The following is a 27,369-nucleotide window of genomic DNA, read 5'->3' as shown; positions in this document are numbered from 1 at the left end:
GCTATACACACACCACTATAGTTAATGTTGCTATCACTGCAAACATTTAAAAGACCAGTATTGTAATCTGGTCTGTTAACGGGAGCACATAAGAAGACAAAGGCCAATTTAATGCAATGAATGACGTTTAATTAATTGTCTGAAGTTACTTGGTCTTTAAGGACTGTTTGAAGGGCTTGAACAGGCCTTTGGAGATGGCAGAAAACATCCTGACGAGAAGTGGACGTTTGTGAGGCGTCTCCTGTTGGGAGCTGGCGGGGAGATCCTTTGGCAGTGCAGACATGGCAGCATGTGGCACTATGCTGGGCACTACAGAAGAGAGAGAGAGCGTTTACATGCACTTTAATTCAGAAATGATGTAATGTATGTTACAACTCAACATAACTGACACTGATAAAATGAGAACCAACAGCTTGAGTTTTGGAGAATATAATTACTTTTACATAAGAGATGACTACTGATTGCGTATATAACCTTTGTAAGGTTATTTTGAAATGGCATTTATTTGTATACCAATATCTCAAACAGACTGTTGTCCTGTTGTGTGAACTTACGCATGCCATCTTCAGCAGTGGTCTGTACTTGTTCTGATTCAGAGAGGTGGGAATCCTTCTTGTTCCCCTTCTTGAATAGCTAAGTATTTAAAGAGAAAAACATGTTTTAAAAAATGTCACAGCTGACCAACCTCATGATGATAACAATCACACCTACCACACCAGCACAACAACATTTATGATTGGTTTTGGAATGAACGGATGGTTTTATATTTTTTACACTGAATAGCATTGTTTACTCACATTATCTCCCACAACTGTTCCTTTAAATACGTTTGCTGTACCTTTAAGTTGCTTGTCAGCCTGACCAGCCTTTGTAGAAAAGATAGTTTCCCGCTGCTAGCCCTCACATCCTCAGCCAGTGGAAGAGCCTTAGGCCCGGTGGTTTTGACTGATGTTCTTGAGGCTGCCCTCAATGCCTCATTACATCTGTGGAGAAGCGCTTCACTCAAAGACTTGACAAGAATCCTATCAAATGATGATGAATCCTCAAGTTCTCTGGATAGGCTTGTGTCTCAGAGCAGCCTGACCATGCACAGAAGACCTCCATAACTTTAGGGATCAGGTCTTGTGACTTGCGTGTGACGTCAACTGGGTAATCTTCTGCTGGGGTTTGGATTTCTGTTAGAATTCTCATTACTAACATGCTGATGAGGCAGGTGACGTCATCATCACTGCCCAAGTTATCAGAGGATGGGGTTGGAAGTGTGACATCTTTGACCATGTCTGGGCTGGTTGACATATCGTCCCTGACAATGTTTTGAGCTACACCAGAATGACTGGTGGTATCCACTTCCTCTCCATCAATGTTGGCCTTCAAGATTTGTGCTGCATTGGAGGTCTCGCTTGTTGCCATAATGGTGCCAGAAGGAGACAGCCGAGGGGAGGACTTGCCACTCAATAGATTGCCTACATCAGATATAGTGGGTTCAGATGTTTGGAGAGATTCAGTTGGAGAGGATCCTCTACTTTCTGCATCAGAATCCACAGAGTACATGACCTGGCTTACCATAACTTTGGTAAAGAGACTGACTGTCACTAAATACTGATGAAGAAGAAGAAGAGCATGAAATTCTATCTTCAGACACTCTAGCCAACACCTTGGCCCCCTGAGCCAAACTCATTGAAGTTGAATAGGGCACAAAACTAGGAAGCAGGAGGCACTTAACAGACTCCTCTACAAACAGCTGAACCAGCTCGTAAGTTGTGGGCTTCCCCACCTTGTCATTCCTCTTCAGCTTCGAAAGGATGGTATCAGATGCACTCTTTCCAGCCGCCACTGTCAGTCCCAGAGGGGTCAAGTTGCTATCGGAAATTATGCGGTTGACTTGGTGACTGAGATCACGGGAGAGAGCACCAATCCTACCCTGAGATATGAGCTCCTCCAGTCTAGCTATTGGATCTGTTAGATCAGGGTGAGATGTAACCTGCCCTTCTGCCTCTGGATATACCTTCTTCATGATGGTATCGGCTATGGCAAACATGCTTGTTCTGGCATCACACACCATTGTTTTTGGCTTAGTAGATTCGCTCATGTCAATGACTGAGCATCTTACAATGGGCTGAGCAGTACTCTCGGGTAACTCAGAAGGAATGGGAGTGCAAATTCCCACTCTGTCTTCTGTGATTTGGCAGTTGAGAATGACAACGAGGAGGAAGACCGCAGTGACTCTTGATAGACCAATTCCTCGCCACATTCGCTGCTTATCTTCTCAATGTTCTCCAGCATAGTTCCAACCACTTTATCTATTTGTGAAAGCTGTCCTGCAGCCACCATTTGGTCAGATTTTGACAGTTGCTCCTGGACACTGCTGATGATACTGTCCTCTGGCATTCCCAGGTGGACTTTCAGTGAGGTCTGGGAACTTTAAAATGAACAAGCAAAGCATGTTAATTGCTGTCTGAAGTTGGAAAATCGATATCTTAGTGCTAACAAATCTAACAAGCATTATAATTGAGTATTCTAAATGTAATTTATATGTGTGCATTAGATATTGCAAAACACACCTGTTAGAAAGCTGGAAAATATTGAAATGGGGAAATTATTGTTCATCAGTTTGAGGGTTAGGATTAACTGCACACACACACACACACACATTATGGGGAACATACAGTACCTCTTGGAAGAGGGTGTGCTAGACCTTGGTCGGAGAGCCCTGCCGCCACAGTTACTTCGCCAAATATTTAACTTCCTGGATGAGCTCCAGTCTTTTCTGCTCAAAGGCAGTGAAGGATCTTGCACTGCCACCCCTCTTGAGTGAGTCAGCGTTGTCATAAAAGCCCGTCACCCCTAGAATGCTGGCCAGGGCCGGCAGCAGGATCTGCAGGGTGGTCTGTGCAATGAAGTTGACAATGGTCTTGCACAATTTTGCAAGCTGTTCCTTTGTCATCTGCATTGCACAAACAAAACAGAACACAGCAGGTTTGGCAATGAAACTCTGATGTAAAGTATTCTAGATTGAACAGAATGCATTTCACCAACATCGTTTTCCTTATCTGTGACTGAATTCAAAGTTGGATGAAGTATGACAGATTAATGAACGTAATAGCAGAATAGAACTATGGTTAATTCCTCTCTCTTGATTCAACACAACATTCCCAAATCAAAGGTCAAAGGCTGATGGAGAAACTTACAGGTTTTTTAAATCCTTTATAGATCACTTGCCATTACCTAGAAAAGAAAAAAGAAATGTGTTTTACTTACTTTTTATTTCCTTCTGCACAAAATATGTGAGGCTAGAGCAAAACATGGTTCTAACATACTCATCAGTATGATTGCGCATGAATGAGATGAGGATTGGGTAGCAGTCCTCCATCTCATCTTTGTTGCCTGGGCCGAATGCAGCCTTAAGAGCCTTCTTCTCCAAGAGCTCAATAACAGATCCTCTGTCCGGGTGTTTATTCCTCAATCCTAAATATGTTATTACCGTATAGGACAATTCAGGATAAGTCAGATGCTTTTCTCTTAATACAATACTTTGATAAAATTGCTACAATAGGACTATTGAATAAAACTATCCATGCAACATTTCTTACTGACTACAGTTTCTAACATGACCTTTATCTATGATATGCAGGTTTAGAGAACCAACATACTACAGAGGGAAAATCTATGACCTGCATTCGTATCAGTGCCCTGCTCCCCTGACTTCTTGGCACTACTTTTCCTCTTCGCCTTGGATAGAATATAATAGAATAGATTCCAGATCACAAATAATAGACATGTTACATCAAGTCAATGCAGCTATTGTGACAATTGAGTGTTACTAGTCTAGTAGTTGCCCTGTCACTCCTGCCATTTTACCTTTCCTGTCTTCTTGGGCTCCTTCTTGAGCTGGGCCACTGGTTCTTCCTCAACAACCTCCCTCCCCTCCCTCTGGGGATCATCATCATCTCTCTGTACTACCTGAAGGACATAGGAATTTCATGTCAATGTCAGATTAGATTCTTGCAAAGGACATCATAGAGTTACAGCCATATCAGAGCTAAACTGGTGATTGACTTAATAGAGAGAATTAGACATTTGTTTTGCAATAGCCTATGTTATCTTAAATGACGTTTTCCTTAGTTACATTCCCAAATATTTAGTGTAATTTAACCTACATTTTCTTCATCCATAATAGCATACAGTATTTTTTATATCTCGAAAAACTTGTCCTTATCTGTGTTGTTTTCACTCATGTTGAGTTTACTGAGGACAATATTGCAGCCACTGACGAATTAAGAACTTCATACCACGTCATGGAATGTTAGACCTTTATGCACATTCCCATTCTCTCATTAATATTGGGGGGGAAATATATTGATCAGATTACACACTTTCCCCATCAACCGTTTTCGATACAGCTAGGCCCACATTGAAATCTGTTCACTAAGCACTGCAACTCAGTAGGTCAAAACAGAAATAAACCTAGTCTAATTTCGTGTCGACCTCTTTTGGATGTATTTCGGTACCCCATTTAGTGAGCCAGTTGATTGATCTATTCCTTATAGTGCATTCCTTAAAAGTAGGCCTACATTAGGGAATAAGGTGCTATTTGGTAGCATATTCCTCTCTAGCCCATGCCTCCACCAATCCAATGATTTTAGATTTGTAGGAAGAAGCGAACGAGTGTACACTTCAGGAGAAGGGAAATATTATTGGACTGTATCCCTAGGCTATAGCCAGGCCTAAACCAAGTAGCCTTGAGTACGATCCCAAAAGCTTGGATTGCCAAAGGCCTATCAGAGCTAAATTGGTGATAACAACTTTAAACTTACTGTAAAACATGTTCTACCTTCCCCTATATTTCACTTACCTTTTCTTCCACCATAGCTAATTGTATATCCCAAAAAGCATGTCATTGACTGTTTTGGCTTTGCTACTCTCATGTCGAGTTATGATAAAAGAGCATTTTTGCAGACGCAGACTTTTAGTTAGTCGGGGACGTCATGGACTGAAGGCAGTAGAGGTTAATTGGTTTTAAGAAATGTTTATATGTCGCCCTCTTGTGGAATTATTTAGGTACAACAACGTGTTGTGTAGGATCCAAATGATTGTTTTCTCCTCATCCCTGTGTTACGTCCTATTATCAGTCATAAACAGAGAGCAATACACTTTAATAGTAAAGAGGTAACACTCTTTGTTCCGGTAACCTGCTTCACCCAATGTGATACGGTATCGCTATTATTATTATTTTTTTAAAATTTTAGAACACATTCAAGAACCTCCAGAAGCTAACTAGCTAATTAGCTAAAAGCTATTTAGTGATTGTTAGCCAATGCTAGCGGCTTTTACCTTCTGCACAGATACCAGCCCTGTTCTTAGCCTGGATAATACTCGCCAGTCTACTAGTATCGGACTGTCTCTCCACAACAACGCCGGATTCCTGCCGTAATCCCTGGACCACTACTTCTGATCTTCACAGCTAGATCACAGCTTGCAGCTAACTAGCTCACAGCTAGCTTGCACTCATCGTGGCATCCAGTACCGAAGCTATCCCTAAGGCCCACCTCCCGGGCTACCCGGCCTACTCAGCTGGACTGCCATTCAGTCCAGTAACAGACTGAGATTCCCTCTACTGATGGACATTGCATAGGTAAGGATGTTTAAGAGCTCTGCTATAGCTTGTAGTTTTGCTTTAGGTGTGTGTTAGAAACATAGGTATGCCTACCAAACTCATAGCACTTGTTATTTTTCAACGTTACTATTCTGCATCTCTTCCCCCCCCCCCAGTTGGAGAGGTTTCTCCCTCCATATCTCAGTCTGTCAAAAAACGATCCTTGATTGTCAGGGTCTTTTCAGCAATGATGAAGCCATTTAGGCGCTTCACCAAGAAGAACCTGTAACCTGTTATGCTGCATGAAGAACTACTTATGTAACAGCAAGACTTTTGACGAGGAATTTCTGCATGTCTACCCTTTCAAAGTCTATTTGATCAAATAAATGCCATTGATTTTACAATAATTTCAAGTGTTTTGGAAGATTGATAATACTGAAGCAGATTTTCTCAGAGAAATGCACTAGTTCCCCCTTGGTTACACATTTATTGTGCAGTTTTTGAGTTGGCAGGACTTGGGGCAGCAGGTAGCCTTGTGGTTAGAGCATTGGGCCAGTAACTGAAAGGTTGCTAGGTCAGATCCCTGAGCTAACCATGTAAAAATATGACGTTCTGCTCCTGAACAAGGTAGTTAACCCACTGTTCCTAAGCTGTCATTGTAAATAAGAATTTGTTCTGAACTGATAAAATAACCACAGCTTGACTCTAATACAATAGTTGCTGCATAGACTGTCAGATAACCAGATGTTCTCTATTAATTTAGTTAGATTGGTAAGAGCTTATTAGTAGCAAGGGGAAAACACATAGAGGAGAATTAGCTATCTGCAGCTAGATCAACCCTCTGAGATGTTTTCTATATGTTGAAACTATACGGTCCAACAGTTGACAGTGTATGTCAGAGCAAAAACCAAGCCATGAGGTCGAAGGAATTGTCCAGAGCTCAGAGACATGATTGTGTCAAGACACAGATCTGGTGAAGGGTACCAAAACGTTTCTGCAATATTGAAGGTCCCCAAGGACACAGTGGCCTCCATCATTCTTAAACGGAAGAAGTCTGGAACCACCAAGACTCTTCCTAGAGCTGGCCGCCAGGCCAAACTGAGCAATCGGGGGAGAAGGGCAGTGCAGTGGAGTATCTTCATCAGCCATAGGCCCAGGGATTTCACATCACATTCCATGATGCAATGCAGACTATGGCTTCACACAGAACAATCACCAAACCCATAAGATAACACTTAGCACAGCCAAACAGCATGTATCACATGAAGAGGCATGTGTGTTCTCCAGACGTGATACCTTGTCATGGACCTGCTGTTTCGATCTTCACTCTCTCTCTCCCTCTCCCCCACCTCTCTCTCTCCCTCTACCACACCTTTTGTCTCGACCTCTGAATGTTCGGCTATGAAAAGCCAACTGACAATTACTCCGGAGGTGCTGACCTGTTGCACCCTCTGTAACCACATTATTTTGTTGACTCTGCTGGTCATCTATGAAGAATGTTTGAACTACAGTACTTGAAGAACGATCTGGCCTTACGATCTGGCCATGTACACTTATAATCTCCACCGGCACAGCCAGAAGAGGACTAGCCTCCCCTCAGAGCCTGGTTCCTCTCTAGGTTTCTTCCTAGGTTCCTGTTTTTCTAGAGAATTTTTCCTAGCCACCGTGCTTCTAAATCTGCATTGCATGCTATTTGAGGTTTTAAGCTGGGTGTCGGAATAAGCATTTTGTGACATCTGCTGATGTAAAAAGGGCTTTATAAATAAATTGTACTGATTGATTGATGATTGATTGTATGAAATGGAGTAGCATATATCCATCATGTAAAATGAACATTGAGCACTGTCTCCATGGAGTATAGCACTGCAGCCTTAGGCAATGTATATTTATGTGGTGCATAACATTATCTCATATCACATGCATGGCAACCTGTGAAATAGATCAACAGATGATGTTTTATCTCCTCTCAAGGTCTGTTGATTTACAGTATCTCAGAATCAGGAACTGTCATATCCCATGTGATATGTCAAAACAAGTTGATACATGGTGCATTGGGTTTGTATTTATTGTGGATCCCCTTTAGCTGCAGCAGTTACTCTTCATGGGGTCCAGTAAAATGAAGGCAGTTATATAATTGTAAAAACATTCCCGATACATTCACAACAGATTTCACAAAATCCATGTTCCTTTTTGATTTCGGGGCAGGCTGTCAACAGCACGTACTGTGACACTATGATAAGTCAACAATACCTCTAGGCATATCTGACGTCATGTATTTGATATCTTTATGTGAAGGTTCATGTCCATATTGACATCAGTTCATTGTGTTTGAGGACGGTTCACTGACCAGTTTCCAACGGATACGATTAGACTAGTTTAACAGTTACAGAACAGCTACAGTAGCCTATCAGAACAGCTGCAGTATCAGAGGCGCAGAGCCTTAATTAACGGGCTACACATAATGGCTGACGACAGCCAGGTAAGGTTCATTTTAGCCTACGTTTAATGAGCTTTACAGTTGTCCTAATCCCATCTTGTTCTAATGGCAAGTCTGCCTTAAGTGCAGAAACTATGGTTGATATTAGAAAATAAGTATGATTGGAAGTTTAGGCAAGTAATTCCAATTGGGGAATTGTTGTGGGATGTTAGCATACCATATTGCGCGTGTAGCATTCGTGCCATGGAGGATTGTGCAGGCCGGCAGGTTGCTACAGGATCCTAGTATCATGTATGTTATAGGGATCAGATCTGGCTGACTTTTTCACCTGAACTGCTCATTGGCTGTCCATAATGAGCCCAGCGAGCAGGATGTGTAGCTGGGCTCTGCAATAATTAGCTCCCAGAGCAATTACAAATAACTATTCTTGTTTTAAAAGCGTCATTACAACTAGCAACATGACGGTCAGTCACCTCTAAGCAGGACTCAGTAGAAACGCTATGTGTTGGATTTGTCCATGTCTCGCTAAATTAACCTAGCTACCATAACAGCCGTGGAGAATTTATACTACAGTTTTAAGGGATCTCTCTGAAGGTTTTAGATGATACAGTGGTGCTTCGTCCTCTGGATGAAGAACCATACATCTCGGCTTGGCTTCATTGCATTATTATTTGGGGAACGTTGACATGCCATTTGTGTTGACGGATGGATGAAAATAATGTAATTATAGTATCGTTATACATAGGCTAGCAGGAAAATCCGCATGAGATATCCATAGAACTGAGCCCTGCTCCATTTCAGCACCATGCCGCGGTCTCAGGTGCTGCCCAGACTCGAAACATTTCAGCACCATGGCACTGTCCCCTGACGCCAAGAAACGTGTCAGCTCTATGCAGCGGAACGTCTTTGATTTGAAATTATTCTGCAAGTGGTTATAATTTATTGCACGTCCTAGTTTTGCAGCTTTACAACCTCAGAATTATAGCGAATGGATGGCAGCGAGTTACGTTTTTGTGCATGGTGATGAATGACGATGCATGATAAACCATAAATTAAACGCAAAAACGTGCACTTAGACATATTTTCGTTTGGCAGAACTTTGACAAGCTTTGATTTGTTTTCTAATGACATTGACAATTCATATAGATATTAGACTTAGGCCTAATTGTGACATCATGTGTGTATGACATCTTTGAAGAATGCTCTGGCTTCAGCCAATCGGAATCGAGTATTCAACAATGCTTTGGCATAATTCAAGGACGTTCATATTCACTTCAGTTGTCTGCCGATGGTTCACTGACGTTTTTTCAAAGGAGGTATTAGTATTTCCTCTAAACAGCCTACAACAATAAGCTACTCATCATGTCAGATGACAGCAAGGTATGGTTCATTTGCCTATTTTGAGTTTAGAGGAGAAATTACTAACAATATAGTAGGTCACTAACACAGCAATAGGTCTCACTGGTTTGATCCATGGCCTGAAATCTGACCACAATTGCCGTTTTGTTTAAAATAGGAGTGAATAAGTTGTTTCATAAAGTCACAACCTAGGACTGATATTGACCTCTTATTTATCCACCAGAGCGTGAAATGGGAGGATCCCCCGGATGACCAAAATAAAGTCGTGGAGAACATGAAGGAAACAGAGACACATGAGACCAACAAGAACAGGACAGGAGGCAAGGTAAGAAATATGCTGTCCTTTACACATGCTCTGCCTACTTAGGCACAGATCTAGGATTAGTTTACTATCACTAAATCCTAGCCTTAAAGCATTAGGAGGAGACGCTACACTGACCTTAGATCTGCTATTAGACCTATAATCTGTTGTCATGTAGGCTAAACGTAAGTCCAGTGGCGGTGCCAAGAAGACTTCCGTGGAGGAGGACAGCAGCATTGGTGCAGGTCCGAGATTACTTCATGTTGGGTGCAGGTTGTGTTCAAATTCATCAGCACCGATCTGAGTAGATAGTATCTATATAGGTGAAAGCAATATAGTGGAGGCCCGCAGAGAGATGTGCTTTTACCTGTCCAGTGCAATCAAATCCCTAAAGGTGAAGGAAATTAGGGATCAAGTTCAGATTCAACTTTAGATTTCTCTTTGCGGTTTCCCAGAGTCTTCTCAGACACCCGGGTGTGGTTTCCGGGAAAGGGGATCTATCATTGAGCAGCTGGAGAAGGAGGCTCAGAGGACTCTAATGCCTTCTCTCAAGATTGGGACATGCTGTGCCCCAATCCTCCTCTCCTTCCTGAGGAGTCTAACTGATGAGCAAGTCCCATGTCTTTTTCCAACCTCACATACAACAACTCTGAATTTATAGTCATAGTGCACCTTCTAACCACAAATGGGATTTCAAACACTACACTTAACCCTAACATCACTGTAACCACACACCTAACTCTTCCTGTAAATCAAGAACAAAATATCTCATGGACTTGCTAATTGCTTAAATAAATACACGTTTATTTTCCCTGACATGGCTATCTAGTGACTCCACTAACTCAACACCAGTGTGCAGGTAAAATATGTTTCCTTTCTTTTCTTTTCTCTAGCCAATGGAGAGTGATTCAGCAGGGCATGAAAAATAATGTAAGTCTCTCCACATAAGGTTCTGGTCAAAAGTTGTGCGCTATATAGGGAATGGTGTCATGGAATTGCTTGATTGACAAAAACATTACTCTGTTTGTTGGCCATAGCTCACATTCGAGCAGCTCTCCATGCTGTGTCTGAAGATTGTTAAAGTCGTGACCCAGACAGCCCTCCGCATTCTCCTACCAGCGCTAGCTCGTATCATGGGGGTGAACCTGAGGAGTGGGGCAACCTCCCCAGAATCCCAGTGCTCTCTGACAGGGTCTGAGGATTCCTTAGGCGGTCTGGATGAGAGAGAGAAAAGGCTGCTGATCAGTGAGATGAACTATTGGACTAAGGAGAGGAGGAGGAATGGCAGTGCAGGATGCCGCCAAAAATCCACTCGCAGAACCTCATCACCATGCTGTTCGCCTAAGAGGTATGTTCACAGCAATATTTCAACATAATAATTGCAAGACCTGATCCATACTTATCATACATTATTAACTTGGAATTCACACCTTGTAGTTTTAAGTTCTGGTCAGAAATGTTGCCACTGGGGGGGGGTGGGTCCAGGTGAAAGTCATTTTTAACTGGGTAAGCCATGAAGTCATCTATGAATAAATAGATCAGGTACATGCCTTTCAGAAATAATCATATTCTGATGTCGTACAAACATAAAAATCAGGCAAAAAATCGTGTCAGTTGGCTTTAGGCTTCTAGAACTACGGTGGTATGAGAAGTAATCCATCATTGCTCTAATTTGGTTTTCAGGCTCACTAATGACCCAGATTAGATACAGTTGGTTACATTTGCATGACTTAAGTGGTGATTATGTGTTTATCTTCAAGGTCCCAGACCTCATTGCAGAGCTTGCCTGCAACTAGAGAGGCTCCCCTCATGGAGGAGCCTCTGAAGGCTCTTTTTGGGGTAACGGAAGAGAGCCTTCTGATATCCCTGGTTGAGGGTCACTCCAACCCCACCTCCTCCAGCTCCTCCGAGTTGAGCTGTGCTATCGTGGGGGAGGTGGTACACCAGCTTAACTCTGGCCTCTCAGTGGCCATTCAGGCCAGCCCGGGGAGTTGCCCCCCTATGGACAGTCAGGACATAGCAGCAGGCAAGGAGGTCATTCGGGTAGCCTCGGTTCAGATCCTGGCCGAGCTACAGAGCCAAACATCTGAGCCAGAGTGGGTAGGGTTTATCGAGCCCCTCATGGACCCTGTGACCGATGATGTGCTGGAGGCCATTGTCGGCACAATGGGCAAAATGGCACAGGACTTCAACATCCTATTGGATCTGGCCAAGAAGATGACAATCTTGGGGTCTAAATTTCTGACCAATCTTCAATGTGACCTAGATGTTGAGTGTCCATCTGGGAAGGAAGGGACCACTCACTTTCTCAAAGAGACTGGATCCTCTACCAGTGTGGTGGCCAGAAAGATTCAGACCCTCTCTAGCCCCGACTTTCAGTCTAAAGCCCTGAAGGCGGTGAGCACCATCCTTACAAGGAAAGTCAGCAGCTCTTCTGGCATGGCTCCTTCCTCTAGGCCTTCTAGTGCTGCTCCTAGCCTTACTGAAGCCCCGCTAAATACCAGCTGCACAGCCCTGACATCTGTAACCTCCACTGCCACAGTGATTGTTAAGGCATTTGTGGGAGGCATGGAGACGATAGCATCATTTGAAGACACATGTGAAGCAGTTGATTGGCCAGTTCCTGTAAATGACCACAAAACAGGGTCTTCACAGAAGAGAACCTTCTCTCTAGCCGGCACACTCTATGGCCGTATACGAGCAAAGCTGAGGGACCTTTTAACTCTAGCCGCTCGAGAAGAAGGTGTGGCAAATGATGCTTCTCTTCAGGAGTCTTCAGACACCCTGGAAAAGGCAACTGTTTCAACTGTTGAGGTCCAGTTACCCAGCACCGAACACAGTAGAGTTCCCAGAGAGAGCCAACCAATACCAGCTCTCTGTCTCTCCAATCTGGATACCAGTACTCAAGAAGTTCTTAGCAGTGTTTTTTCCATCTACAAGTCAGAGTTATCAAAAGTGGAGAGTAAATCCTTGGCCGTTGTCAGTTCATCTGATGAGTCCCTAGAGGCTTGTTGGTTTGTTGATGGTGTCCTATCAAAGCTCGATGACTATACTATTTCCCAGTCACCCTCACCCAATGAAGACTTGAGCGTGAGTACTCAATATTCTCAACTGAGCTCAGAAGAGAGTGTCAGAATCACAGAGTCCTCAACTAGTCTGATTCAGAGCATTAAGAAGCTCTCTAGCAATGACTTTCAGACTCAGGCAGAAGAGGCAGTGAGTAAAGTGCTGATGAGATCCAGTCATTTCTTTATCACACAGATCAGCCATACTGGTCTTCAGAAAAGTCTGCAGGCTGGCTTATCATCTAGCTCACCATCAGAGATCCATGTCCTTTCAGAATCCATGTCCTCCATGTCCTCTGAGAATACAGCCTCTGGATTAGTGGAAACCTTTGTCAAAGGAATGGCGACTATTTTCCAGAAAAATGAGTCCACTGACACTGTGCTACTGGAAAGAAGTGGGAGAGTTTCACAGTGCTCCCACGGGGGCTCCCAACTGGATTATACTGAATTGAGTGTTAAAATATCAGAGGAGAAGCTTTGGTCAACAGCTAAGAACATCTGCGTCAGTATGAAGAACACACTTAAGGATTTCTTCACAGGGCTGAAGCCATCCGGATCCGAAAGGACAGAAATGGCTTCTTCCAAAGAGACCCTTGGGGAAATCCTGGTTGCTATCCAGAGTGAAATCTCAAACTTCGGGCGAATGAAGGATTCCAGGGAGCTCCTTCAGATCAATGATATGGTAGGAACTATGCTGAAGGAGATTGAGAAAAGTGAGGATGACAGTGAACAAGTCTGCCAAGACATCCCTCGAACCTGTTCATCTTTATCCACTTCTTTAAATGGTCGTAGTTCCTTGTCCAGCTCTTCAAAGGGTCCTAGGTCAGAGTGTGAGTTAGAGATCAACCTCCCTGGCACTCCCATCCCTGACAAAGTGCCTTTTGATCTGACCTGCCCCATTGTCAGGAGCTCCTGCATCGACACCAGGGACTCTAAAATACCAGAGATTTCTTCAAGTGACCTAAAGACAAAGATGATGGCACACACAGTTGAACCCCTGCATCGTAACAGTCCAATGACTGACAGCAGCCGACCACCGAGTGCTAAAGTCTCTTTTCGATCCTCCACTCCGTCTTTCACCAGCAAGGGAACCTCTTTGGTACCAAAGGGAGAGGGGATTGACATTGAAGAGAAGGAGGTGTGTATCCCCAGCAGCTCTGGCCATCTGAGGGAGCTCTTAATCATCCCGGACATCAGCAGTGCCACTGCATTCCCACTGCAGTACTTGAAGGACTCCAGCAAAGATGATGGCATCTGTTTTGTCACCATACTGGTGATAAGGTTGCTATCGGAGATCAGACCCTCAGCCCTAGATGGACCCTCCCAACAGGCAGCAGATCTGACCGAAACATCTCAGCAACTCATCAGACAAGTCCTGTCTGAGTTCTGTGCTGCATCCAGATTATCCAGGACACAGGCATATTCCCAGAACCTGAACATCCAAAGGGTGTTCAGAGGTGTACATAAAAACCTCATGGAGGAGTTTGGCTCTTATAACACCCTGCAAGCAGCTATTTCCTCCCAGGACCCTGCATTTGACAGAGTCCTGGTAAAGTCCTTGACCCAGCAGCTGGTACAGGGATGCAAGGAGGCGTCAAGACCAGCTTCTGCTGCAACAAACCCATCAGACCAGGCTGAGACGGAGAGGGGGGCTGAGCAGAAAGCAAGAAGGAGCTTCCTTTGCTTTTCAATGACTAAACTCAGGATCAACTTCAAGGTATAGCAGGGAGTTAGCATTTGTTTTTTGTTCCAGTTAGGTGCTGACGTTATTGATGTGGCTATGATAAGACAAATACATGAAATAAATATTTTTTATTCACCACTAAATTGTTGCCTTGGATTCAGAAGTGTTCCATTTATTTATTCTCTGTACCATTTTCTTTACCTTTCTTCTGTTAGCGTTCCAAGAGAGGAAACAAAAAGGACTGCCATTCAGTCCAAGACCAGACTGAGATTCCCTCTACTGATGGACATTGCATAGGTAAGGATGTTTTAGAGCTCTGCTATAGCTTGTAGTTTTGTTTAGGTGTGTGTTAGAAACATAGGAATGCCTACCAAACTCATAGCACTGTTATTTTTCAATGTTACTATACTGCATCTCTCTCTCTCTCTCTCTCTCTCTCTCTCTCTCTCTCTCTCTCTCTCTCTCTCTTACCCCATCCATTTCTCTTGTGTTTCTAGCTCCAGTTGGAGAGGGTTCTCCCTCCATATCTCAGCCTGTCAAAAAACGATCCTTGATTGTCAGGGTCTTTTCAGCAATGATGAAGCCATTCAGGCGCTTCACCAAGAAGAACCTGTAACCTGTTACGCTGCATGAAGAACTACTTTTGTAACAGCAAGACTTTTGACAAGAGGAATTTCTGCATGTCTAACCTTTCAAAGTCTATTTGATCAAATAAATGCCAACGATTTTACAAGAATTTCAAGTGTTTTGGAAGATTGATAATACTGAAGCAGATTTTCTCAGAGAAATGCACTAGTTCCCCCTTGGTTACACATTTATTGTTCAGCTTTTGAGTTGGCAGGACATAGGGTGTCAGGTAGCCTTGTGGTTAGAGCATTGGGCCAGTAACTGAAAGGTTGCTAGGTCAGATCCCTGAGCTGGCCATGTAAAAATATGTCGTTCTGTTCCTGAACAAGGTAGTTAACCCACTGTTCCTAAGCTGTCATTTAAGAAAAACACATAGAGGAGAATTAGCTATCTGCAGCTAGATCAACCCTCTGAGATGCTTTCTATATTTTTTTTCTATATTTTTTATTTCACCTTTATTTAACCAGGTAGGCAAGTTGAGAACAAGTTCTCATTTACAATTGCGACCTGGCCAAGATAAAGCAAAGCAGTTCGACACATACAACGACACAGAGTTACACATGGAGTAAAACAAACATACAGTCAATAATACAGTATAAACAAGTCTATATACGATGTGAGCAAATAAGGTGAGATAAGGGAGGTAAAGGCAAAAAAAAGCCATGGTGGCAAAGTAAATACAATATAGCAAGTAAAACACTGGAATGGTAGATTTGCAGTGGAAGAATGTGCAAAGTAGAAGTAAAAAATAATGGGGTGCAAAGGAGCTAAATAAATAAATAAATAAAATAAATACAGTAGGGAAAGAGGTAGTTGATTGGGCTAAATTATAGGTGGGCTATGTACAGGTGCAGTAATCTGTGAGCTGCTCTGACAGTTGGTGCTTAAAGCTAGTGAGGAAGATAAGTGTTTCCAGTTTCAGAGATTTTTGTAGTTCGTTCCAGTCATTGGCAGCAGAGAACTGGAAGGAGAGGTGGCCAAAGAAATAATTGGTTTTGGGGGTGACTAGAGAGATATACCTGCTGGAGCGCATGCTACAGGTGGGTGATGATCCCAGCGAGCTGAGATAAGGGGGGACTTTACCTAGCAGGGTCTTGTAGATGACATGGAGCCAGTGGGTTTGGCGACGAGTATGAAGCGAGGGCCAGCCAATGAGAGCGTACAGGTCGCAATGATGGGTAGTATATGGGGCTTTGGTGACAAAACAGATTGCACTGTGATAGACTGCATCCAATTTGTTGAGTAGGGTATTGGAGGCTATTTTGTAAATGACATCGCCAAAGTCGAGGATTGGTAGGATGGTCAGTTTTACAAGGGTATGTTTGGCAGCATGAGTGAAGGATGCTTTGTTGCGAAATAGGAAGCCAATTCTAGATTTAACTTTGGATTGGAGATGTTTGATGTGGGTCTGGAAGGAGAGTTTACAGTCTAACCAGACACCTAGGTATTTGTAGTTGTCCACGTATTCTAAGTCAGAGCCGTCCAGAGTAGTGATGTTGGACAGGCGGGCAGGTGCAGGCAGCGATCGGTTGAAGAGCATGCATTTAGTTTTACTTGTATTTAAGAGCAATTGGCGGCCACGGAAGGAGAGTTGTATGGCATTGAAGCTTGCCTGGAGGCCTGTCAACACAGTGTCCAAAGAAGGGCCAGCGACTCACCAGCAGCAAGAGCGACATCATTGATGTATACAGAGAAGAGAGTCGGTCCAAGAAATGAACCCTGTGGCACCCCCATAGAGACTGCCAGAGGTCCGGACAGCAGACCCTCTGATTTGACACACTGACCTCTATCAGAGAAGTAGTTGGTGAACCAGGCGAGGCAATCATTTGAGAAACCAAGGCTGTCGAGTCTGCCGATGAGGATGTGGTGATTGACAGATTCGAAAGCCTTGGCCAGATCAATGAATACGGCTGCACAGTAATGTTTCTTATCGATGGCGGTTAAGATATCGTTTAGGACCTTGAGCGTGGCTGAGGTGCACCCATGACCAGCTCTGAAACCAGATTGCATAGCAGAGAAGGTATGGTGAGATTCTATTGTTTTCATACTGTTTTTATTTATATACTTTTCTGCTCTTTTGCTCACCAGTATCTTTACCTGCACATGACCAGATGATCATTTATCACTCCAGTGTTTATCTGCTAAGTTGTAATTATTCGCCTACCTCCTCATGCCTTTTGCACACAATGTAGATAGACTCTTTTTTTCCTACTGTGTTATTGACTTGTTTATTGTTTACTCCATGTGTAACTCTGTGTTGTTGTCTGTTCACACTGCTATACTTTATCTTGGCCAGGTCGCAGTTGTATATGAGAATTTAATCTCAACTAGCCTACCTGGTTAAATAAAGGTGAAATAAAATAAAAATAAAAATAAGGCACTTTTTTTCAGAAAATCGATGGCAGCGTCTATCATTGCTCTTCTACCATCTATCCCATGTCTGCACCTCCCTCTTCCATCAAAAACAAATTACCTGGTTAAAGTTAGTTAGGCTAGGGGTTAGGGTTAAGGTTAGAGTTAAGTTTAGGAGTTAGGTTAAAGGGTTATGGTTAGAGTTAGGGGAAGGGTTAGCTAACATGCTAAGTAGTTACAAAGTAGCTAAAAAGTAGTAAGTAGTTGAAAGTTTGCTAATTAGCTAAAGTCCTCTGTGATGAGATTCAAAATCATAACCTTTGGATCGTTAGACATCCGTGTTATACTGTATGCCCACCCCTCCACCCTAACCAACCACCCTACTTTCGTTTTTGCCTTAAATAACCATTTGTCTTATATAACCATACCAAACATAACATACTAATTTGAGTGTCCCGGATTTACATTTACTATGTTACGTCTAGTCTATGAGATCAGGCTGATCACAGACATGAACAGAGTAACAGGTCATTGTAGTTATGAGTGTGAGGGATTGGAGGATTTCAATGTGGGTGAATGCAGAGCTAAGCATGAAGGGTTTTTGTGGCGTGACATAAAACCAGAAACCACAGCACAGAGGAAACCTCTGAGGGTCATAATGGCTGGTCCCATTAAACCTGGGGGAGGAGGAGTTTGAGCAGACCTCAGAGGACAGGAGCTGTCATGGTGTTAAGGACAGTAGATGAATCACCACACTTTTTTGCTCTTGTTCCCTGTGTGTGTGTGTGTGTGTGTGTGTGTGTGTGTTTGACAGAGGTAGAAAGTGATGAAATACAGAATTGTGCGTTCGTTTGTTGTAGCATTTTATTATTGTAATAGATCATTTTCATCCCTAACTTTTTAAGAATGAGGCAAGATGAAGTCAAATTTCTCAAACAAGAAACATGGTTGACTGTTTCCCTTCAGTCGATTTCTCATTCTCTTGTAAAATAGCAATGACGCAAGCGCTCTGATCTAGAAGCCAGTGAAAGCGAGAGGTTTTACAGCTAGTTTGTTCAGCTCAGGAAAGCCCCACGGCAGCACTTTGGAGTGTAGCATTGTGTTTTGATATCCTCATCTCCTTTGACAGTGTCTCCCGCATTCCGACAGAGCAGATAAAGCAGTACTGGGTAGAGCTGGTGGGGCTTTCAGAGTCAGTTTCATCTTTCTGCTCAGGCACAGGGCAGGCATCCTATGAACTGTTTATCTCAGGAGTGCCTGATTTACCTCTGAACGGTGTCAAATGTGAGAGAAAGTGGGATCCGGGTGTTTTTTTACCGTTGTATGGATGTCTCTCTTTGACGAAGAAAAGCCTTGCCAATGAGAACCTTATTCCAGTCAGAGAGATATTATCAATATTTGTGTTGACACATACCCTACTGCTTCAGTCAGGATAGCATCACGGCTGGGGATTTGTTGTCATCTGTCTGAGACTGAGATACTGGTTGAGCAGAATACATTTAGAGGTACATTGGGAAGAAAATCCTGCATGTAGGAAAAAGCCCACCCTGTGGGTGTCACAACTTCTGCGGTAGGGGGAGATGCGGCGTTGGACGATTTTGAGGAGTTCACCCGCTGTTTCCGGACAGTATTCGACCACCCACCCAAGGGCAGAGCGGCGGGTGAGCGCCTCTACCATCTTAGGCAGGAGATGAGGAGCGCCCAGAAGTTTGCGCTGGAGTTTAAGGACCCTGGCTGCCGGCGCTGGATGGAGCAACAGGGCCCTGATCGACAATTACCACTGTAGTCTACGTGAGGACCTCCATCAGGGAGCTGGTCTGCAGAGACACCACCCTCAACTTCGACCAGCTGGTGGACCTGTCCATCCGGCTGGACAACCTGCTGGCTACTCGCGGACGTCCAGATCGGGGTCTGGTTGTTCCATCCTCCCGCACACCCTCTCCGATACCCATGGAGCTGGGAGGTGCGGTGCGCAGGGAGACCGGAGGGGGTTCCCTCTCGTGCACCATATGTGGCCGCAGAGGTCACACTGCTGGTCGGTGCCAGGTTGGTTCCTCTGGGAATCGAGGTAGCAGGCAGGGCACTCTGGCGTCACCCCAGGTGAGTAGGCACCATTCTCATCCAGAGCCCTCTATTGCACATATGTTTGTCTCTGTTACTTTTCTGAATTTTCCCTGCGTTCCCAGCATACGGTGCTAGTAGATTCAGGCGTGGCTAGGAATTTCCTTAATAAAGGATTAGCTCATAGTTTAGGGATCCCCATTGTTCCTGTGCATATGCCTTTCCCCGTTCATGCCTTAGATAGTCGACCATTAGGGTCAGGGTTTATCAGGGAGGCAACCGCTCCTTTGAGTATGATAACGCAGGGGGGTCACAGGGAAAAGTATTTTTCTTATATGTTCTCCTGCGTATTCCGTGGTGCTTGGCCTACCCTGGTTACCTTGTCATAACCCCACTGTTTCTTGGCCACAGAGGGCTCTCACGGGGTGGTCAAGAGAGTGCTCAGGTAGGTGTTTAGGGGTTTCCGTTGGTGCTACTACGGTGGAAAGTCCAGACCAGGTCTCCACCGTGCGCATTCCCCCAGAATATGCCAATTTGGTTCTCGCCTCCTGTAAAGGGAAGGCGACTCAATTACCACCCCATCGACGGGGGGATTGTGCGATAGATCTCCTGGTAGACACTGCACTTCCCAGGAGTCACGTGTATCCCCTGTCGCAAGCAGAGACGGTGGCTATGGAGACATATGTCTCCGAATCCCTGCGTCAGGGGTACATTCAGCCCTCCATTTCACCTGTCTCCTCGAGTTTCTTTTTTGTGAAGAAGAAGGATGGAGGTTTGTGCCTGTGCATTGATTATAAAAAAAATCAATAAAATCAATGAAATCACGGTGAGGTATAGTTACCCGCTACCTCTTATTGCTATGGCGATTGAGTCAATGCACAGGGCTCACTTCTTCAATAAACTGGATCTCAGGAGTGCGTACAATCTGGTACGTATTCGGAAGGGAGAAGAGCATAAGACGCATTTAATACCACCTCAGGGCATTATGAGTACCTCGTCATGCCGTATGGGTTGCAGCCGTGCGTAATTAGCCGACTCCCACCACGGTAAAGGAGGTGCAGTGATTTTTTGAGTTTGCCAACTACTACCGGAGGTTTATCCGGGGCGCCAAACAATGAACATGCACCTGTAGAATGGTCGTTAAGACACTAACAGCTTACAGATGGTAGGCAATTCAGGTCACAGTTATGAAAACTTAGGACACTAAAGAGGCCTTTCTACTGACTCTGAAAATCACCAAAAGAAAGATGCCCAGGGTCCCTGCTCATCTGCGTGAACATGCCTTAGGCATATTGCAAGGAGGCATGAGTACTGCAGATGTGGCCAGGGCAATAAATTGCAATGTTCGTAGTGTGAGACGCCAAAGACAGCGCTACAGGGAGACAGGACGGACAGCTGATGGTCCTCGCAGTGGCAGACCACGTGTAACACCTGCACAGACCACGTGTAACAACACCCGCATCGGTACATGCGAACATAACACCTGCGGGACAGGTACAGGATGGCAACAACAACTGCCCGAGTTACACCAGGAAAGCACAATCCCTCCATCAGTGCTCAGACTGAATAGACTGAATAATAGGCTGAGAGAGGTTGGACTGGGGGCTTGTAGGCCTGTTGTAAGGCAGGTCCTCACCAGACATCACCGGCAACAACGTCACCTATAGGCACAAACCCACCGTCGCTGGACCAGACAGGACTGGCAAAAAGTGTTCTTCACTGCGAGTCACGGTTTTGTCTCACCAGGGGTGATGGTCGGATTTGCGTTTATCGTCGAAAGAATGAGCGTTACAGAGGCCTGTACTCTGGCAGCTGGATCGATTTGGAGTTGGAGGGTCCGTCATGGGCTGGGGCGGTGTGTCACGGAATCATTGGACTGAGCTTGTTGTCATTGCAGGCAATCTCAATGCTGTGTGTTACAGGGAAGACATCCTCCTCCCTCATGTGGTACCCTTCCTGCAGGCTCATCCTGACATGACCCTGCAGCATGACAATGCCACCACGCACAGACCGAACAGTATGGCTGATTTCCTACAAGACAGGAATGTCAGTGTTTTGCCATGGCCAGCAAAGAGCCCGGATCTCAATCCCATTGAGCATGTCTAGGACCTGTTGGATCGGATGGAGAGGACAGGGCCATTCCCCCCTAGAAATGTCTGGGATCTTGCAGGTGCCTTGGTGGAAGAGTGGGGTAACATCTCACAGGAATAACTGGCAAGTCTGGTGCAGTCCATGAGGAGGAAATGCACTGCAGTACTTAATGCTGATGGTAGCCACACCAGATACTGACTGTTACTTTTGATTTTGCCCTTCTCCTTTCGTTCAGGGACACATTATTCAATTTCTGTTCGTCACATATCTGTGGAACTTATTCAGTTTGTCTCAGTTTTTGAATCTTATGTTCGTACAAATATTTACACGTGTTACGTTTGCTGAAAATAATTGCAGTTGACAGTGAGAGAACATACACACACACACACACACACACACACACACACACACACACACACACACACACACACACACACACACACACACACACACACACACACACACACACACACACACACACACGTTCCTATGCTTCCTGGCTGATGTTTTGGTCACTTTTGAATGCTGGCGGTGCTTTCACTCTAGTGGTAGCATGAGACGGAGTCTACAACCCACACAAGTGGCTCAGGTAGTGCAGCTCATCCTGGATGGAAAAATCAATGCGAGCTGTGGCAAGAAGGTTTGCTGTGTCTGTCAGCGTAGTGTCCAGAGCATGGATGCGCTACCAGGAGACAGGCCAGTACATCAGGAGACGTGGAGGAGGCCGTAGGAGGGCAACAACCCAGCAGCAGGACCGCTACCACCGCCTTTGTGCAAGGAGGAGCACTGCCAGAGCCCTGCAAAATGACCTCCAGCAGGCCACAAATGTGCATGTGTCTGCTCAAACGGTCAGAAACAGACTCCATGAGGGTGGTATGAGGGCTCGATGTCCACAGGTGGGGGTTGTGCTTACAGCCCAACACCGTGCAGGACGTTTGGCATATGCCAGAGAACACCAAGATTGGCAAATTCGCCACTGGCGCCCTGTGCTCTTCACAGATGAAAGCAGGTTCACACTGAGCACGTGACAGACGTGACAGAGTCTGGAGACGCCGTGGAGAACGTTCTGCTGCCTGCAACATCCTCTAGCATGACCGGTTTGGCGATGGGTCAGTCATGGTGTGGGGTGGCATTTCTTTGGGGGGGCGCACAGCCCTCCATGTGCTCACCAGAGGTAGCTTGACTGCCATTAGGTACCGAGATGAGATCCTCAGACCCCTTGTGAGACCATATGCTGGTGCGGTTGGCCCTGGGTTCCTCCTAATGCAAGACAATGCTAGACCTCATGTGGCTGGAGTGTGTCAGCAGTTCCTGCAATAGGAAGGCATTGATGCTATGGACTGGCCCGCCCGTTCCCCAGACCTGAATCCAATTGAGCACATTTGTCCAATTGGGACATCATGTCTCGCTCCATCCACCAACGCCACGTTGCACCACAGACTGTCCAGGAGTTGGCGGATGCTTTAGTCCAGGTCTGGGAGGAGATCCCTCAGGAGACCATCCGCCACCTCATCAGGAGCATGCCCAGGCGTTGTAGGGAGGTCATACAGGCACGTGGAGGCCACACACACTACTGAGCCTCATTTTGACTTGTTTTAAGGACATTACATCAAAGTTGGATCAGCCTGTAGTGTGGTTTTCCACTTTCATTTTGAGTGTGACTCCAAATCCAGACCTCCATGGGTTGATACATTTGATTTCCATTGATAATTTTTGTGTGATTTTGTTGTCACCACATTCAACTATGTAAAGAAAAAAGTATTTAATAAGAATATTTCATTCATTCAGATCTAGGATGTGTTATTTTAGTGTTCCCTTTCTTTTTTTGAGCAGTGTACATACATACATACATTCATACATACATACAGTGGGGCAAAAAAGTATTTAGTCAGCCACCAATTGTGCAAGTTCTCCCACTTAAAAAGATGAGAGAGGCCTGTAATTTAAATCATAGGTACACTTCAACTATGACAGACAAAATGAGAAAAGAAAATCCAGAAAATCACATTGTAGGATTTTTAATGAATTTATTTGCAAATTATGGTGGAAAATAAGTATTTGGTCACCTACAAACAAGCAAGATTTCTGGCTCTCACAGACCTGCAACTTCTTCTTTAAGAGGCTCCTCTGTCCTCCACTCATTACCTGTATTAATGGCACCTGTTTGAACTTGTTATCAGTATAAAAGACACCTGTCCACAACCTCAAACAGTCACACTCCAAACTCCACTATGGCCAAGACCAAAGAGCTGTCAAAGGACACCAGAAGCAAAATTGTAGACCTGCACCAGGCTGGGAAGACTGAATCTGCAATAGGTAAGCAGCTTGGTTTGAAGAAATCAACTGTGGGAGCAAATATTAGGAAATGGAAGGCATACAAAACCACTGATCTGGGGCTCCATGCAAGATCTCACCCCGATCTCACAAGAACGGTGAGCAAAAATCCAGGAACCACACGGGGGGACCTAGTGAATGACCTGCAGAGAGCTGGGACCAAAGTAACAAAACCTACCATCAGCAAGGGCATTGAAGATGAAACGTGGCTGGGTCTTTCAGTATGACAATGATCCCAAACACACCGCCCGGGCAACAAAGGAGTGGCTTCGTAAGAAGCATTTCAAGGTCCTGGAGTGGCTTAGCCAGTCTCCAGATCTCAACCCCATAGAAAATCTTTGGAGGGAGTTGAAAGTCCGTGTTGCCCAGCAACAGCCCCAAAACATCACTGCTCTAGAGGAGATCTGCATGGAGGAATGGGCCAAAATACCAGCAACAGTGTGTGAAAACCTTGTGAAGACTTACAGAAAACGTTTGACCTCTGTCATTGCAAAAGTATTGAGATACACTTTTGTTATTGACCAAATACTTATTTTTCACCAAAATTTCAAATAAATTCATTAAAAATCCTACAATTTCTCATTTTGTCTGTCATAGTTGATTTAATGTGACCCTCTTCCTGTCTCGTAACAGATCCAGCCCCTGACGGTTGCCCTGACCCAGACTACATCCCCAGGTCCAGATGATTCCAGCAGGCACAGCCCAGGTGGTTCAGCAGAGGCTCCTCCAGCAGCAGGTGGTGACTGCAGCTGCCTTGTTTCAGATACAGACCCCCACTCCTCACAGCCCGGCCCAACAGGCCCCAGTTTCCGCTGCAGCAGAGTCCCCAGTACAGCAGCAGCCGGCCAAGGGCCAGGCTCGCGGAGGAGCCATGAGGGGCAAGACCCAGTCCAAGCCCAGCAGCTAGGTGCCCACAGGACTAGTTAGAGCTCCCCTTTCAGCTAGGCTAAACAGGACATCTCATCAGTGTTAATGCACTCAGTGACTGACTAGCAGATCCAGCGTTATGAAGGAGTGGTGGAGTCCAGTTTGAGGTGGCTGTGTTGAATCTAACCTGGTTTAAGGAACTGCTCCATGTAAAGGAATGACCTGTCTTTTAAGAGTGTCATCATCTATCTTCAACACAGTACTGTAACTGTCGGCTGTTTCCTTCGCGTACTGTTTCAGAAGGTCTCCCCTGGAGGAAACCTGGACAACATCCAGGGGAGGTTTAAGATCAGAAAAGCAGAAAAACAATATTCATGCCTTTTTTTAAATTGATGAATATATTAATGTTACTCCATAGATATCCTGTGGCTATGGGCTGGTGCATAGCTCATTTGGGGAATGTCCATTTGAATAATGTTTTGTGTATTCATACATTGTCCCTGTCCGCCTTGATGATATTATTCTCATGCTTACCGTTTATGATGTCTGTAATTTCATAGTTGGTAGATATAGAAAACACCCTTCTTGTTAAAAAAAACCTATGTAGTGATAATCATATCTTTACGTTGGAAGTTTGAGCTATGTAGTCTGAAGAAAGCTTGTGATTGTGTCTCTGGCACCCGGATAAGCACGCATCCTACGTTATCTCCCAAGGCAGGCAGTATTACCACTGCACTGGATAACCTAGCTGTCTATAGTGGCAACCAGCTAATATTTTCATTACATAAAGTGCATTCGGAAAGTATTCAGACCCCTTGACCTTTTCCACATTGTTACGTTACAGGCTTATTCTAAAATTGATTCAATCCCCCCCCTCTACAGATAGTAACCCATAATAAGTAAGCAAAAACTGTTCTATTATTTTTTTAATCAAAAACCTATGTACTAAAAATAAAATACTGATCACATTTACAAATATTCAGACCCTTTACTCAGTACTTTGTTGAAGCACCTTTGGTAGCGATTACAGCCTCGAGTCTTTTTGGGTATGACGCTACAAGCTTGGTACACCTGTATTTGGGGAGTTTCTCCCATTTTTCTCTGCAGATCCTCTCATGTTCTGTCAGACTTGGATGGGGAGAGTCGCTGCAGTTTTTTCAGGTCTCTCCAGAGATGTTCGATTGGGTTCAGGTCCGGGCTCTGGCTGGGCCATTCATGGACATTCAGAGACTTGTCCCGAATCCACTCCTGCATTGTCTTGGCTGTGTGCTTAGGGTCGTTGTCCTGTTGGAAGGTGAACCTCTGGAGCAGGTTTTCATCAAGGATCTCTGTACTTTGCTCCGTTCATCTTTCCCAGGATCCTGATTCAGGCCAAAGAGTTCAATCTCGGTATCATCAGATCAGAGAATATTGTTTCTCATACCCTTCCCCCAGGTCTGTGTTTCTTTCCAAATCATGTCCAATCAATTGAATTTACCACAGGACTCCAAACAAGTTGTAGAAACATCTCAAGGATGATCAATGGAAACAGGATGCACCTGAGATCAATTTCGAGTCTCATAGCAAAGGTTCTCAATAATTATTTAAATAAGGTAATTCTGTTTTTATTCTTAATAAATTTGCTAAAATGTTCTACACTTTTCGCTTTGTCATGAGGTGTTTTGTGTAGCTTAATGAGAGGAAAAAATAATTGTATCAATTTTAGAATAAGGCTGTAACGTAACAATGTGGAAAAAGTCAAGTGGTCTGAATACTTTCCGGATGCACTGTAAGTTTACTTTTTATAACACATTTCCTGTGATATAACCGTTGGGAAATAATGGGTACTTACTACCGTATAATAGGTTAAATCAAAAGATGGAATATGCTGCAATAGATAAAAGCCTTTCTCAGTGTTTTAGTCATGAGGGAGAAAAGAAAGCTCTCAACAGCGTTGTCTGTTTTCCCCTGCTGGCTGCTGACAGTGGCAGATATATCAGAAGAGAAAACATTTATTTGGGCCAGAGGGCAGAGATTCAGGCCTAAAGCCACTCAGAATATCCTAGATCACTGGATCAGAGGGCATGTCACGCAGTGTCAGAAGAGTCAGACTGTGTAGAAGGGCTATACACACACCACTATAGTCAATGTTGCTATCCCTGCTAACATTTAAAAGACCAGTGTTGTAATCTGGTCTGTTAACGGGAGCACATAAGAAGACAAAGGCCAATTTAATGCAATGAATGACGTTTAATAAATTGTCTGAAGTTACTTGGTCTTTAAGGACTGTTTGAAGGGCTTGAACAGGCCTTTGGAGATGGCAGAAAACATCCTGACGAGAAGTGGACGTTTGTGAGGCGTCTCCTGTTGGGAGCTGGCGGGGAGATCCTTTGGCAGTGCAGACATAGCAGCATGTGGCACTATGCTGGGCACTACAGAAGAGAGAGAGAGTTGACATGCACTTTAATTTAGAAATGATGTAATGTATGTTACAACTCAACATAACTGACACTGATAAATGAGAACCAACAGCTTGAGTTTTGGAGAATATAATTACTTTTACATAAGAGATGGCTACTGATTGCATATATAACCTTTGTAAGGTTATTTTGAAGTGGC

General features: G+C 44.4%; 2 protein-coding genes across 11 annotated transcripts in view; one reads left to right on the top strand and one right to left on the bottom strand.

Annotated features, from left to right (window-relative positions):
- Positions 1 to 114: 114 nt before the first annotated feature.
- The window catches only part of LOC110517023, a 44,995-nt gene continuing 17,740 nt past the window's right edge, over positions 115 to 27,369 (bottom strand). For 6 of the 9 annotated variants that reach the window (XR_005041901.1, XR_005041899.1, XR_005041900.1 and 3 more), the window contains one exon: positions 26,981 to 27,182. Coding sequence is in view for 1 of the 9 variants with exons in the window: in XM_036972837.1 (XP_036828732.1) it covers positions 27,019 to 27,182 (164 nt within the window). In the remaining 8 variants the exon portion in view is untranslated. Of the gene's footprint in view, positions 310 to 554; positions 2,420 to 2,671; positions 2,945 to 26,980; positions 27,183 to 27,369 lie in introns of those variants that run through there. The other 3 variants (XR_005041904.1, XR_005041902.1, XR_005041903.1) reach the window with 3 other exon arrangements.
- The window catches only part of LOC118947728, a 45,399-nt gene continuing 25,745 nt past the window's right edge, over positions 7,716 to 27,369 (top strand). Inside the window, exons 1-3 of one of the 2 annotated variants that reach the window (XM_036972820.1) lie at positions 7,716 to 8,072; positions 9,613 to 9,714; positions 9,869 to 9,935. In XM_036972820.1, coding sequence (XP_036828715.1) covers positions 8,055 to 8,072; positions 9,613 to 9,714; positions 9,869 to 9,935 — 187 coding nt within the window. In that variant the 5' untranslated portion in view covers positions 7,716 to 8,054. Of the gene's footprint in view, positions 9,411 to 9,612; positions 9,715 to 9,868; positions 9,936 to 27,369 lie in introns of both variants that reach the window. The other variant, XM_036972819.1, reaches the window with a different exon arrangement.

The sequence above is a fragment of the Oncorhynchus mykiss genome, unplaced genomic scaffold (genome assembly GCF_013265735.2).
Source record: "Oncorhynchus mykiss isolate Arlee unplaced genomic scaffold, USDA_OmykA_1.1 un_scaffold_195, whole genome shotgun sequence".
Lineage (NCBI taxonomy): Eukaryota > Metazoa > Chordata > Actinopteri > Salmoniformes > Salmonidae > Oncorhynchus > Oncorhynchus mykiss.
The sequence above is the reverse complement of the archived record's forward strand: the minus strand, read 5'-3'. Positions and strand labels throughout refer to the sequence as shown.